The following is a 14005-nucleotide window of genomic DNA, read 5'->3' on the forward strand; positions in this document are numbered from 1 at the left end:
GACTAATAGTATATAAGTTTTAGGCTTTATTTGTCTAAACGTTCACCAATTCTCAAGGAAAGAGACATATGGTAGCTGGGTATGGACCCCCGAAGGGTAACTTTAGGAAATTTTGTCTTGTTTTCTACCAGGCTCTGTTGATAATCGTCTACTTCTGTTAGTAAACCTTACAAAAAGAAATTTAGACTGATATATTTCCATTCTACAGCAACTAGTTAACGACTTGTTTACTACTAATCCTGATAATATTTTTCTTGTTGTTTTTACAAAGAAAAGGCTATTTGTCAAGATTTGGATTTAATTAAATGCGCAAATTTCTTTGGACCTGAAAGTTTTTGGAAGTCAGCAGATGTTTGCTTGGGTTAGAAAATAGTTGGAGCTAGGGTAAAATGCAGAATAAAGGCTAATTAAACAAAACAATAATCCAATATAGCTAGTTTGTCATTTTAGAAGAAGCTATTTTCTCATGGGGAAAAGGAAAAAGTCCAGACAAATAGAACTAATTTTAGTCAGCCGTTATTCATAAATTTGCTGGATAACACTAGATGTAATTTTTTTCCCTTAGAGATGAACTTAATTTCACCCAATTCAAGAAAGAAAATTCAAGAGATAAGTTTTAGTTTTCACATTTTTTGGCAAATAGCTCCCAACCATTCCAGAAGCTTAACATTAAAGCTGGCGTTCCAACTTAAAGACCTTTGGAACTATGAAAGTTCCTTAAAATAGTTAACTCAAACCCAAGGGGCTCATTACAATTGCAACCACGATGTATCAAAATTAGTATCCAATGATAGCGAATAATGAAGGAGACTGAAAGTAAATATAATGCTTAGAAGTAAGCTGGATGTTTCACAATATTGAGTATATTAAACTAGTTTGATCACAGATTACTTACTTATGCATTCCAAATCCCCAAAAGGTAATTTTTTGTTTCGACCGACACCCTATGTTCACACAGAGCACAGATCTGAAGAATACCACTGTTGATTGTGTTTTATAAAGGAACGTGTGCGTATCTTCCCGTTCATCCGTGCGGTTTTCCGCAAGAGGCATGCGTTGAAAATATTCACGCATGCGGTTGAATCGCTTGTGGATTGAAATGCTAGTTTTAACTGTCAAATCTCATCCAATAATCTATGACGAAAGCCATCCTGGCCATGAAAGGCCCAATTTGATTCAGAAGGCTTGGGAGAAGATCTCGAGAGAGACAAATTTGCAAGGTAAGAATGGGGAGCACTGGACTGTTTTAACAGCAAATCATCCAACAAGATATGACCAAAGCTTAAAATCCACTCTAAGGAATGGGGGAGAAACATGTTTTACCATTTTGTCTTGCCACCCTTTTCTTTGGCAAATGCAACTGCTGATTTGCGGTGCTGCGATGAGTTGTTAGTAGTAGTAGTAGTAACTGTTGATTTGTTAATTTTGCTCTAATTGCCCAGCCTAGGCTATATAGGTCATGACTATGAATTGTAGCTGGACGACAGTCATGAGGAAGATGCAATCTATGTCAGGGATCATCCAGGGCAAACTTGTTAAAATAAACTGAATTTAGAAACTCAGATGCCGAAAAAGTAATAAAAAGTGACCAACTACAAAGATCCTTAGGGTCAGGAAACAGTAATAAAACTGGTAAGTGTTTCTTTTCCACTTTTTATCAGCCTTTCTAAATTTTTGATGGGAACAGATTCTGCATTTTCGCCGCTGCGGTACGCATATGCACCGCACTACGTTTTCCACAACCCACCTGTCTGTGTGAGCATAGAGACACTGCTTATTCTTCACTTTTGGAAGTTTCAACAAATGTCAAATAAACCCTGAAAGGTTCCAGTCAGCGCTGAAAAGAAATTTTTGAGTTGATATTCGCATAAGAAGACGATTTAACTTTGTATTTTTTGAAGTTGAAAGGGGAGTATACCCTTCAGTTGTTATATTATAAGTGATTAATTGCTGCACGGAGATATATTGTCCCAGACCCTGGAGGAGGGGCTCAAAATCAAAATTCAAATAATTCACCAATGGTATGGGAGACGGTTAGAATAAAAGAAAAGAAGAAAGATTTAACCCAAAGTTTGTTTCCATTTTTATACGGAAAAAAGAGGTCCCCGTCTTTATGACGGGGGCCCGTCTTTGATGTCCAGGCATAGTACAGTATAATCATGACATGTGTCAGAATAAAAATAGGTCTTACCGGGAGTTAAACATTCCTCAAACTTCATCAGAAAATCAAGAAATTTCTGAGCAACGAAATCCAATTGTTCATCAGATGGAAGAACAACAGCGTTGCAAACGAAGATTAATAAAGTAAAGCTCGAAAAAACACATGATATGAGCAGTATACAAACAAGTATGCATGAACTGAAGAGACAAAACTAGAAGAAAAACACCTAGTTAGCGGTCACGAACTGCTTTGTACGCTTTCGCTTATTAAAGAAAAAAGAAAAAGCAAATTTTTGCAAATTTACTTAACTTTGTAATTCACTTCTTTTTTTTTCTTTCTTTTATATCTTTTTTATATATTTTTTTCTTTTCTCTGTTTATAAATACCATTTTATTCCTTGAAGCAAAATTGAATTTTAGTTAACTACAGCTCAATATGGGTCTTTCTTAAAAGTAAAAATGAAAAAAGTTGTTTTCTTTTTAGCCAGACCAAATACCGTTACTGGAGTCCAGGCCTAAAACAGAAGGGAAATTCCAAGGAGCTTCATTGCTGGTTTTGATAATATGGCAACAAGGAAAATCAACACTATGTTTTTGTCTTTTGGCTGTAACTTAATTACAAATTTTTTGCACCGTATCTCATTTTTCGGCAGTGTTGCCACGCTGAACCATGAAAATAAGTAAACAAAGCTAATTAGTTAAATATGAAAACGCTTCTAGTCCCTTAAAAATTTGAATAACCACAATCTGTAAAGACAGTACATCTTCAAAGGAAACTTACATCTTCTTAAGCTATTTTGCGCCTTTTTTTAAATTAGGTACCCTCTACTATCAAAAACTCCCTAATCGCATATGGAGATCTTTTCCATTAAAAAATGAATTTGTGATTTTTCTTAATGTTGGAATATCTATGTGGTTGTGTCAGCTTAACCAATTTCAACAAACAGATTAATATTCACAGTCCTTGGTAGTGCAAGCACAGAACTTTAATAATTCAACATATTAATAATTAATATAATTAATAACTTTGATAATTAATAATTAAACTTTAATAATTAATAATAATAACGTTCCAATAAGCTTTTAATAACATTCCAAATAGAACTAGTCAAATCAGCAACAATGTTTATTGTAACCAGGTTCCTTATAAAAACTGACCAGTATTGGAATAATAGTTATTTAAGTCCTGAAGTTGCCAAAAATGATTAGAGAGAAAAATAAAACAAACACGACACTACACACTACACGAACTAAATTAAACAATAACTGATTATTACTATTATCGTGACGAATCAGAAATACATCCAATGAAATCTTCAGATACCAGCAGATATTTCATTTAACAATATTAACATTATGAACGTATTTTTATATGTTAAGTAAAATATAAGTTAAGTATGTTAAGTAAATTATAAGTATAATAAGTAAATAAGTAATAATATGCTAAGTAAAATATATGTTAAGTAAAATAAGTAAAATGTAACATATTTTATAACATTATTAACATAACAATATTAAAATTTAACAATATTATTTCATTTAAATTAAACAATAACTGAATACTACTATTATCGTAACGAATCAGAAATACATCCAATGAAATCTTCAGATACCAGCAGATATTTCATTTTACAAAGAGATATAGGCGAGCATCATCTTCATACTTGTAGCCCCTTGTAAAGGGAATTTCATAGTTTACACCCCTTACAAATTATAGACGAGCCAGTGTGGGTTGACTCCAGTTCAGGCAAACAAAATTCGAGCAATCAGGTGCATCATGAGGATGGAGAAAGAATCTTATAGTAAACAAATTAGAAAAAAAACAACTAAATTCTAGATATAAAGCCACTGATATAAGAAAAGAGTCGGGTAACAATTCAGCAACCTTCGAGAGTAGTATTTTATATTTCCAAATCAAATTGCAGTATTTTGTTAGATGGGAGAACATGAATTTACCTGATAATTTTATATTCTAATTTATATTTATCTTAATTTGATAAATTTAAATTAATTATTAATAAAAAAATTAATTAAAAAGAAATTATAACGTTTTTTTTCATATAATTGTTGCGTTTTGCCTATGTGTATAAGTATTTTAAGTGAGGGCACGAATGCTACCGCAATCTCGTACATCTTGCACTCGCAGAAGCGGTAGCGTTTCTTCTTTTCATCTATAACCAAAATGCCAAGTTTTGACTTACAGTAAGCTCAGACACACTGATAAAATGGTCTCAGCCACCGAAAACCGTCATTACTCATGCTATAATGATGAAAATTCTTATATCACAATAAGATTTACCGTAAAGGCAGGTATTTTTTTTCATTGGATGTATTAGGTACGATATCTTTAGTAACAATACTCAACGCGCTCTCTATTTTGTTATTTTGATTCATTTTCTTAAAGAAAGTAGGCCTAAGGATTTACATAAGTGTGAAAAACATTCAGGTAGGTGAATGTTTTCTTTATGAAAGAAGCATGGCAAACACTTGCATTTTCCAAAACTAAGCAACCATTTTTACATGTAGGAAGACAGGTCTCCCTTCCAGGATGAATGAACTTACCATTTACGATACATTAAACAGCTTAGCCAAAAACCCAGCTATGAAAAATTTATACTAAATATTGAAGATAACGAATATATTCATTACATCCTTAAATATTTTACATACATAATACAATATCAAGTATGCATGTTTTTGTTTGTGTCTACATTTCATTCTTTGAACTGAAAAATAAGCTAAGATAATCAAACCAGACCCAAGAAAATTTATCCAAGTTAGTTTTAAAACCATAAGTATGGTTATAGAGAAATACTGATTGACATTCCCCCTCCGCATGTCCGAAAGTGATGAAACCTTGCTTTTGGTCTTTTTTCCATATAGATAGATAGGAGACTTCTTATATGTCTCATGCTTTAAAATTTTTAAATTATTGAAAGAGAATCTTCGGTAAAACTAGTAAAATCTTTCCCAGTTGGACTACTTTTTATAAGAGTCTGAACTAAGCACGAATTTATACAATATCACTCTATGATTAGCACTACTGTCTTTTATAATTTACTTTTAAACAAACATAGTTAAAGTTTTGTGACAAATCTTGATTAATAATTCAGGAGCAGAAAGAAAGGTTAAAAACCTATATCTTTCCTCGCAAAGTAAAGTGCAAATTCAAAATTTTAAACGAGCAGAAGCTTGCATAAATTATGAACTACAGTCAAGTACCCAAAGTGTACTAAAAAGTAATGCATGACACTTGGAACTTTTTTAGTCAACGATTCAAAACAGCAAGATGTGTTTTAGTATATTGACGAAAAAGAAAGTGTTTAAATAGAGCTGAACTAGTAATCATTTTGTGGGTTCAACACGTACGCTCATCACTTTAGCGATTCTACAACCACTATTACTACTATCAGCTCACTGCAGCAGCAAGCCACCAGAGGCCAACAAAGCTACTATTACTACTATCAGCTCACTGCAGCAGCAAGCCACCAAAGGCCAACAAAGCTGCACACACTCATCCACCCCAACACATCCAAAGCTTGACTCTTTGTCCCCCTTCCAAGAAATTTTAATCACCTTTAAATTAGTTCTGAATGGCAAAAACAAAACTTTGGAAATCTGTCATTCTTCAACCATAACACCTATCCTAGTGATTCAGTGGAACTTAAAATGAAAACACTAAATGTAAACAACTTACAACTCCGGGATTCCGTTCACGTAAAAAAATTAGCTGAGCAAATATACTCTTGGCGAGAAACTGTAACTTCCCAACCTTTGATTGTGTCCTGAAATGAATAAAAATAATCTTTTAGAACACAAGCAATTATTCTTGTAAGATCTTAATATCAATCACGCCGTACAATATTTTACCAAAAAAGTGTGAACATCCCAGAGAAGAAGAAGCAAAATTAAAGGCAATTTCATATATTTTACTTGGCATAAACACTTACTTTCAGTACATTCCTAGCCACTCTGGCATAAGTGGTAATCATTAGGTTGATGAAATAGCAAAAAATGCTATAAATATTGACCAGCCAAGTGGGAGACCAATCCCAATTAGAGATATTTACCGATGGAGGCTATCATATATTAATTTTAATAAGATTAATCCTACCCTTTCCCTCTTTCCCAATAAGTATCTTTCTAAAATTTATCATAGAATTCGTTCTGGAACAAATTGATTAAATTTCCTTGCATTCTCATATAAGATTTCTAATTCAAGCGGTTCAATTCCCCTGTCCCCTCTTTGCAGGCATTGTAATATGAATAATGAAACAATTGACCATTGCCTATTTGAATGTAATATGCTGACGTCTGCACAACATACCTTGCTTTCTAAACTGTTAAAATACTTCAAACACCACAAAATCCCACTATCAGTCAAGAGCCTAGCCAACTATACCTGCACACAGAGCATAGAAATCGACATCTATCATCTTATATTTGAACTCCTAGAGTCAAAAGATCTGCTGAAAGATATCTGAATATATCTAATAAATATGAGGCAATCAAGCCAGTAGCTCTGTAGCCCACAGAGTGAAGCAAAAGGGAAAGGGCTAAATAGTTTTAATGAAAAGCCGGCCTGCTGTTAAATAGAAGAAGAAAGAAGAAGAAAGTTTACTTTTATATATTTTATATTTTGATTATAAAAGTCGACAGCAGCAACAAATTTAAAATAAATTTCTTGTGTATTATTATCTCAATTAATCAGTAGTTGTACCGAACCAATCGTGCTCAAATCCTCCTCAGGGCCATACTGTTTTGTAGATGGTGAAAATTTCCCCACAGTAGAGTGAAAATTTCCCCACAGTAGAGTGCAGACGGTTTGTTATCATTGTATTATCCTTTGTTGTTGTTTTTTTCTTTTTAGTTTAAAGCTTATTCCAATAGGCAATGTTTAGAAGTCCTCCAAAAAAGATGTCCCCCCAGATCCCACCCCAAATACTAGTGAAATTGATACCCATTTTGGCTGGTCAAGCAATCTATCACAAAGTTCACATGATAGCTCCAATTCTGAGAATAGGACAATGATCAGTGTAGGGGCTAATGTCACTATAAATGATGATAATGGGTTTCAAGAAGTCCTTTCTAGAAGCTCTAAAAAAAGGAAAAAAATCTCCCCAATCAAAAGCATTTCCCCTCTCCCCGCCCAAGATCTTCCACCCAAAAACTTAAGAATTTACCTTAAAATTTCTCCTATTACACCTTTTGAAATAAAAAAAGATTAATGCAATAAGATTTGCAACTTTTAAATTGCTAAAATCAACGCTCTCTCTTAATATTCACCGTGATGGATACCTTCTAATATCTGTCCAAGATCAAAAATCAGCAGAGACAATATTTAACTTTAAATCTCTTCTGAATATCCCGATTAATGCATCAAATTGAACCTAAAACAATCCCAAACAAACTTTATAATGTTCCCCCAGAAAGACCCATTCAGGAGTTAAAAGAACGGCTCTCAGATAGGCCTGGAAACACAATCCCAGTTGAAGATGTTACCCAACTTGGTAAATTAACTCTAATGGCCTAAAAACAAGTAGATCCTTCTTATTTACACTGAAGGAAAAAATTAACATCCCAGAAAAGTTATTCCTATTTGGGCAAATGAAACCACACAAGGAATACAAACCAAAGCCTATCCAGTGTCAGAAGTGTCTCAAACTGGGACACACAACAAACAAATGCAATGAAATTCTTCTAGAGTGTAGTAATTGTAAAGCATTCCATCCTAAAGAGTTGACAACATGCAACAACACTCAGCCTACATGCATCAATTGCAAAGGCCCACATGAATCCAAAAATAAACCACTCTGCCCACCATATAAGAAAAGAACACTAACACTCCAAATAGCAACAGAGAAGGCCATTCCATACCCCTTTGCAGCAATGGAAGCAAATGCTGCCCAACAATACCAAATAAAGCCCGTAATGAAACCAACTAAAACCCCCAAGTCAAACACCCCCAATGCAGCAAGTACCCCGTATAAAACACCATCCTCTAAGCCCCCGAGCTCACATCCCTATCCGAAGGAATCACCAAGTCAACAAGCCTCCTTGTCCGGAGAGATGAGGTCAGCCTGGCCCGCCCTCCCAAGAAGAAACAAACCAGAAACACTACCAGGAATTAATCCCTTAACTGACAAACAAGATGTACAACCAAACATGCAATTCCCAAATATATGCTTATTCATTCTGAACTTTAATGCAGTTCAGGCCGTGAACATACATCAACTACGGAAACGAAAAATCATTGCAGAATTGGCAAAAAATCTGCATTCCTGATGATATGCTCATTCAAGCAAAAAAAGATCTTGCTTTACTTTTAACAAAGCTGAACATTGATACACAGTCATATGAAAAATAAATTAACAACACAACACATATCAATATCCAGTGGAACATAAGATAACTCACAGCAAATAAGGGTTATATGAACTAATATCTTCTATGAATAATAAATCCATTAATATTGCTCGCCATCAGGAAACTCATTTAACCCAAAATTAACGACTTAAGTCTCTGGGATACACTATCCTGAGAAAGGATAGATCATCAGAGAGAAAAGGAGGTGGTGTAGCTTTAATAGTTAAAAATAATATAAAATTCTGTGGCATCAATTTTCCAGATTTTGAAAATGATGTTGATGCAATTGGTATCAGTGTTTGGCTGAATAATACAAAAACTTACATAATAAGCTTTTATAACCCTAATGGCTAAACTACAGATGCCATGGATTTCTTTAAATATAAAAATAATTCTAATATGTTAAAAAATATAATTATTTGTGGAGATTTCAATGCCCACAGCCTTTTGTGGGGGAATAAACCAGCAAATAAAGCTGTTAAATTGATTGAGCATATGACTTCAAATAATAATGAACTAGCTGTTGCTACCCCTCCAAACCTGAATATATGTTTCAACCCCAAAAGTGGCAGATTCTCCACAATTGACTTTCAAATTGTGTCATTAAAAATTTTGAATAAAATGTTAATAAATAAAATTGATAGTCTATGTACTGACCACTTTGCTATAGTTTGCTCCCTAAATGAACCTGCTGAAACTCTATCACATACGTCCAAATATATCAACACTAAAGCAAATTTGTCTAAGTTTCAAAATAAGCTAAATGATGAAATTACAAGTTTCACCCAAAATTCATGCATTTCAAACACAACAGTTGACATACATTCTGAGGTCTTGGCATCTTTACTAATAAATACAGCTAATCATGCTATCCCCAGGACAACACCCAAGAAAACCTTCCCTAAACACATTCCTAAAGCATGGTGGACAACCAAGTGCCTTAATAAATGGAGAACAAAAAAGGAAGCTAGGAGAGCATTCATAAGAAAACCATCACCTACTACATATTTTAGAAAATTACAAGCAGAATCTAATCTATAAAGGACTATAATAGATGCTAAATATAAATACTGGAATAATTTTGCAAATAATCTCTCCAGAGAAATGCATGAGCCAATTATACATAAAGTCATAAGCCACATCTGTGGGAAAAAGACTTCCCCCAACCCACTCTTGTATGAGCTTAGACATAATAATACCCATTATGACAATTATAATGAAAAAGCTAAACTATTTGCAACTCTTTTTGTTAATAAGCTAACATCAAATAATCGAAGCAAAATGTCCCCAATTCCTATGAACCCAAGTTACCAACCACGCCCAGGATCCGAGTATATAACTAGTCCATTTTCAATCCAGGAAATGAATAATGCAATATATCATATTAGGACCAAAACAAGCGGCAGCTATGACAATATACACCCTACATGGATAAAGAATCTCACCCCTTCATACAGACAGGTGCTAAATTGTTATAGTCACGCTTGGGCATCTTCTATGTTCCCCAATATATGGAAATGTTCGTCCCTCCTACCAATCCTAAAGAAAAATAAACCCAAAGATAACCCTGAGTCCTATATGCCCATAATGATTACTCCTGTGATGGGGAAAATAATGGAGGAAATGATCTATTACCGACTCCTCTGGTTTGTTGAAAAAAATAACATGATCCCTCACACTCAAACTGGATTCAGGAAACACCACTCCTCAACAGATGCTTTCATTTTGCTAACAAATGCAATAAATGAATCATTCTCAAAAAACAATGTCCTAGTTGCAGCTTTCCTAGATTTTGAAGGGGCATATGACAATGTGAACCACCAAATCCTTTTAAACAAACTTGCAAACCTTGGACTACCCCCCAAGCTAGTATCTTTTATAAAATCTTTCATAGAATGGCGAAGTTTCATTGTTTGTGTTGGTTAAGCATCTTCACCCCAAAAGACAATAACCAAAGGCCTACCTCAGGGAGCAGTCCTCAGTTGCCTCCTCTTTGCCCTATATCTCTGGGACATGAACCTCCCCCACAAGAATCTACAATATGCAGACGATCTGGTGCTATGGTCATCTGGCAACACCTTTGAGACAGAGCAGTCAAATCTGCAAAAGTCACTTTTCCAATTTGAAAAATTCTCTCAACATTCAGATTTACCCATTGCACCTACCAAGTCAAAAATAATCAAATTTCACCGAAAGCGAAACCATGTTAATGCAAAACTAACTCTAAATGGAACAACTATTCTAGAAGATAATCATATTAATTACCTAGGTCTCATGCTTGACCCAAAACTTAATTTCCACCTCCACATTTCAAACACAATAAATAAATGCTATTGAAAAACAAATATACTAAAAAGACTTCTTTCCACGCCCTGGGGCTGTAAGGAGAAAACCTTACTCCAGTTTTATAAATCACATATAACACCCAATCTTGACTATGGGCTCATCGTCTATGGTGCGTGTGCAAAGACCCGGATGAAAAAATTGAAACAACACAAAATGATATAATACGTCTCATATTTGGTCTTAGGAAACCCACAAGTACCAAGTTTCTGCTTATGGAGAGTGGATTAACAACAATAAGGGAGAGACGTAGCTTTCTCTTCAACACAAAACATCTTACAAAAATTGAATCAAATAGCTCATACACCCTACATAATTGGATAAGAAATCAAGCCATGTATAGATGCATTGCAGATGATTATGCCAATAATCAGAATAAGGTACACGGACACGAAAAGTTTAGTTCAACTACTGTCCTCAAAGCAACTCACTTTAAGTTATCAAGTAACATATATACTCAGAAGGTCACAAAGTGGACTACATAATTAACACACCTTAATATTGCTCAGACCAAATTTGCTTACCTGAATACAAATACCTATAAAAATCATTTCCAAATATTTGTTGATTGGTCCAAAATGAATGAGAAGGTAGCAAGTGGTGCTTTCCTTCCTCACCTGAAAATTGCAATGGGCGAGAGATTATATAATAATTTATCTGTAATGTTTGCTGAGTTAATTGCCATAATCATGGCATTAGAACACCTTAAGGAACACTCACCTTTCATAGAAAATTCAAATAATATTGTTGCATACTCTGAATCTTTATCAAGCATTGAGCTGCTGGCCTCAGCTCCTCAGTATAAGTTGGAGATTGACGCTTATCATTGTCTCAGTATTATAGATAATCTTGCTTCAAGTGGCATAAGGACTTATTTTCAGTACATTCCTAGCCACTCTAGTATAAGTGGTAATCATCAGGTTGATGAATAGCAAAAAATGCTATAAATATTGACCAGCCAATTGGGACACAAATCCGAATTAAAGATAATTATCCATGGACACTATAAGATATTAATTTTAATAAGATAAATCCTATCCTTTCTCCTTTTCCAAATAAGTATTTTTCTAAAATTTATCATAGAATTCGTTCTGGGACAAATGGACTAAATTTTCTTGCATTCTCGTATAAGTTTTCTAATTCAAGTGGTTCGATTCCCCTGTCCCCTCTTTGCAGGCATTGTAATATGAATAATGAAACAATTGACCATTGCCTATTTGAATGTAATGTGCTGACGTCTGCACAACAAACCTTGCTTTGTAAACTGCTAAAATGCTTCAAAAACCACAAAATCTCACTATCAGCCAAGAGCCTAGTCAACTATACCTGCACACAGAGCATAGAAATTGACATCTATCATCTTATTATTGAACTCCTAGATTTGAAAGATCTACTGAAAGATATATGAACATATCTAATAAATATGAGACAATCAAGTCTGTAGCTCCGTAGCTCACAGAGTGAATAAAAACGAAAAGGGCTAAATAACATCACTGAAAAGTTCGCCTGTTGTTAAATGGAGTAAAAAGAAGAATTTTAAATTTTTGGTTATACGGTAACACCATTCCTCAACAGATGCTTTCATTTTGCTAAAAAATGCTTCAGGAAACACCACTCCTAAACAGATGCTTTTATTTTGCTAACAAATGCAATCAATGAATCTTTCTCAAAAAATAATGTCCTAGTTGCAGCTTTTCTAGATTTTGAAGGGGCATATGACAATCTGAACCACCAAATCCTTTTAAACAAACTTGCAAACCTTGGAGTACCCCCTAAGCTAGTATCTTTTATTAAATCCTGCATAGAAGTGTGAAGTTTCATCATTTGTGTTAGTTCAAGCTCTTTATCCCAAAAGACAACAACCACAGGCCTGCCCCAGGGAGCAGGCCTCAGTAACCTCCTGTTTGCCCCATATCCACGGAACATGAACCTACCCCACACAAATATACAATATGCCGACGATCTGGTCCTATGGTTATTTGGAAACACCTTTCAGATAGCACACTCAAATCAGCAAAAGTCACTTTTCCAATTTGAAAAATTCTCTCAACATTCAGATTTACCCATAGCACCTACCAAGTCAAAAATAATCCAATTTCACCGAAAGCGAAAACATGTTAATGCAAAACTAACTCTAAACAAAACAACTATTCCAGAAGATGATCACATTATTTACCTAGGTCTCAAGCTTGACCAAAAACTTAATTTTCACCTCCACATTTCAAACACAATAAAAAAATACTATAGAAAAACTAATATACTAAAAAGACTTCTTTCCACACCCTTGGGATGTAAGGAGAAAACCTTACTCCAGTTTTATAAATTACATATAAGACCCCATATTGACTATGGGCTCATTGTCTATGGTGCATGTGCACAGACCCAGATGCAAAACATTGAAACAACACAAAATGATATAATACGTCTCATATTTGGTCTTAGGAAACCCACAAGCACCAAGTTTCTGCTTATGGAGAGTGGATTATCAACAATAAGGGAGAGACGTAGCTTTCTCTTGACAAAACATCTTACAAAAATTGAATTAAATAGCTCACACACACTACATAATTGGTTAAGAAATCCAGCCATGCATAGAGGCATTGCAGATGAGTATGCCAATATTCAGAAGAAGTTCCCCATACCAGCAAAGTATATTGCACCCACTTTCCCCCAACCCCCTCCATGGAATTGGTCAAGTCCCATAATAAATACTGACTTCTCAAAGTGGAATAAAGATTTAACCCCCATTACTTTTGTCCAGAAAAAATTTGCAGAACTTAATACAGTTACCTATAAAAATCACTTCCAAATATTTGTTGATGGGTCAAAAATGAATGAGAAGGTTGCAAGTGGTGTTTTCCTTCCTCACCTGAAAATTGCAATGGGTGAGAGATTATATAATAATTTATCTATAATGTCTGCTGAGTTAAATACCATAATCATGGCATTAGAACACCTTAATAAAAACCAACCTTTGATTGCAAATTCAAATAATATTATCATATACTTCGACTCTCTGTCAGGCCTTGAGTTGCTGGCCTCAGCTACTCAGCATAGGTTTGACATTGACACTTACCACTGTCTCAGTATCATAGATAATCTTAATTCAAGTGGCATAAAAACTTATTCTATGTAT

General features: G+C 34.5%; 1 protein-coding gene across 2 annotated transcripts in view; it reads right to left on the reverse strand.

The window, feature by feature from the left end:
- The window catches only part of LOC148954020 (uncharacterized), a 50785-nt gene that overhangs the window by 7729 nt on the left and 29051 nt on the right, over positions 1–14005 (reverse strand). For both annotated transcript variants that reach the window (XM_089085748.1, XM_089085750.1), the window contains exons 3-4: positions 5858–5945; positions 2192–2372 (exon numbers count right to left, since the gene is read on the reverse strand). In XM_089085748.1, the coding sequence (XP_088941874.1) occupies positions 2192–2372; positions 5858–5945 (269 nt within the window). The remainder of the gene's footprint in view (positions 1–2191; positions 2373–5857; positions 5946–14005) is intronic.

Source organism: Artemia sp. Qi Xiang Cuo, chromosome 3, assembly GCF_049724085.1.
Source record: "Artemia sp. Qi Xiang Cuo chromosome 3, ASM4972408v1, whole genome shotgun sequence".
In the NCBI taxonomy this organism is placed as follows: domain Eukaryota; kingdom Metazoa; phylum Arthropoda; class Branchiopoda; order Anostraca; family Artemiidae; genus Artemia; species Artemia sp. Qi Xiang Cuo.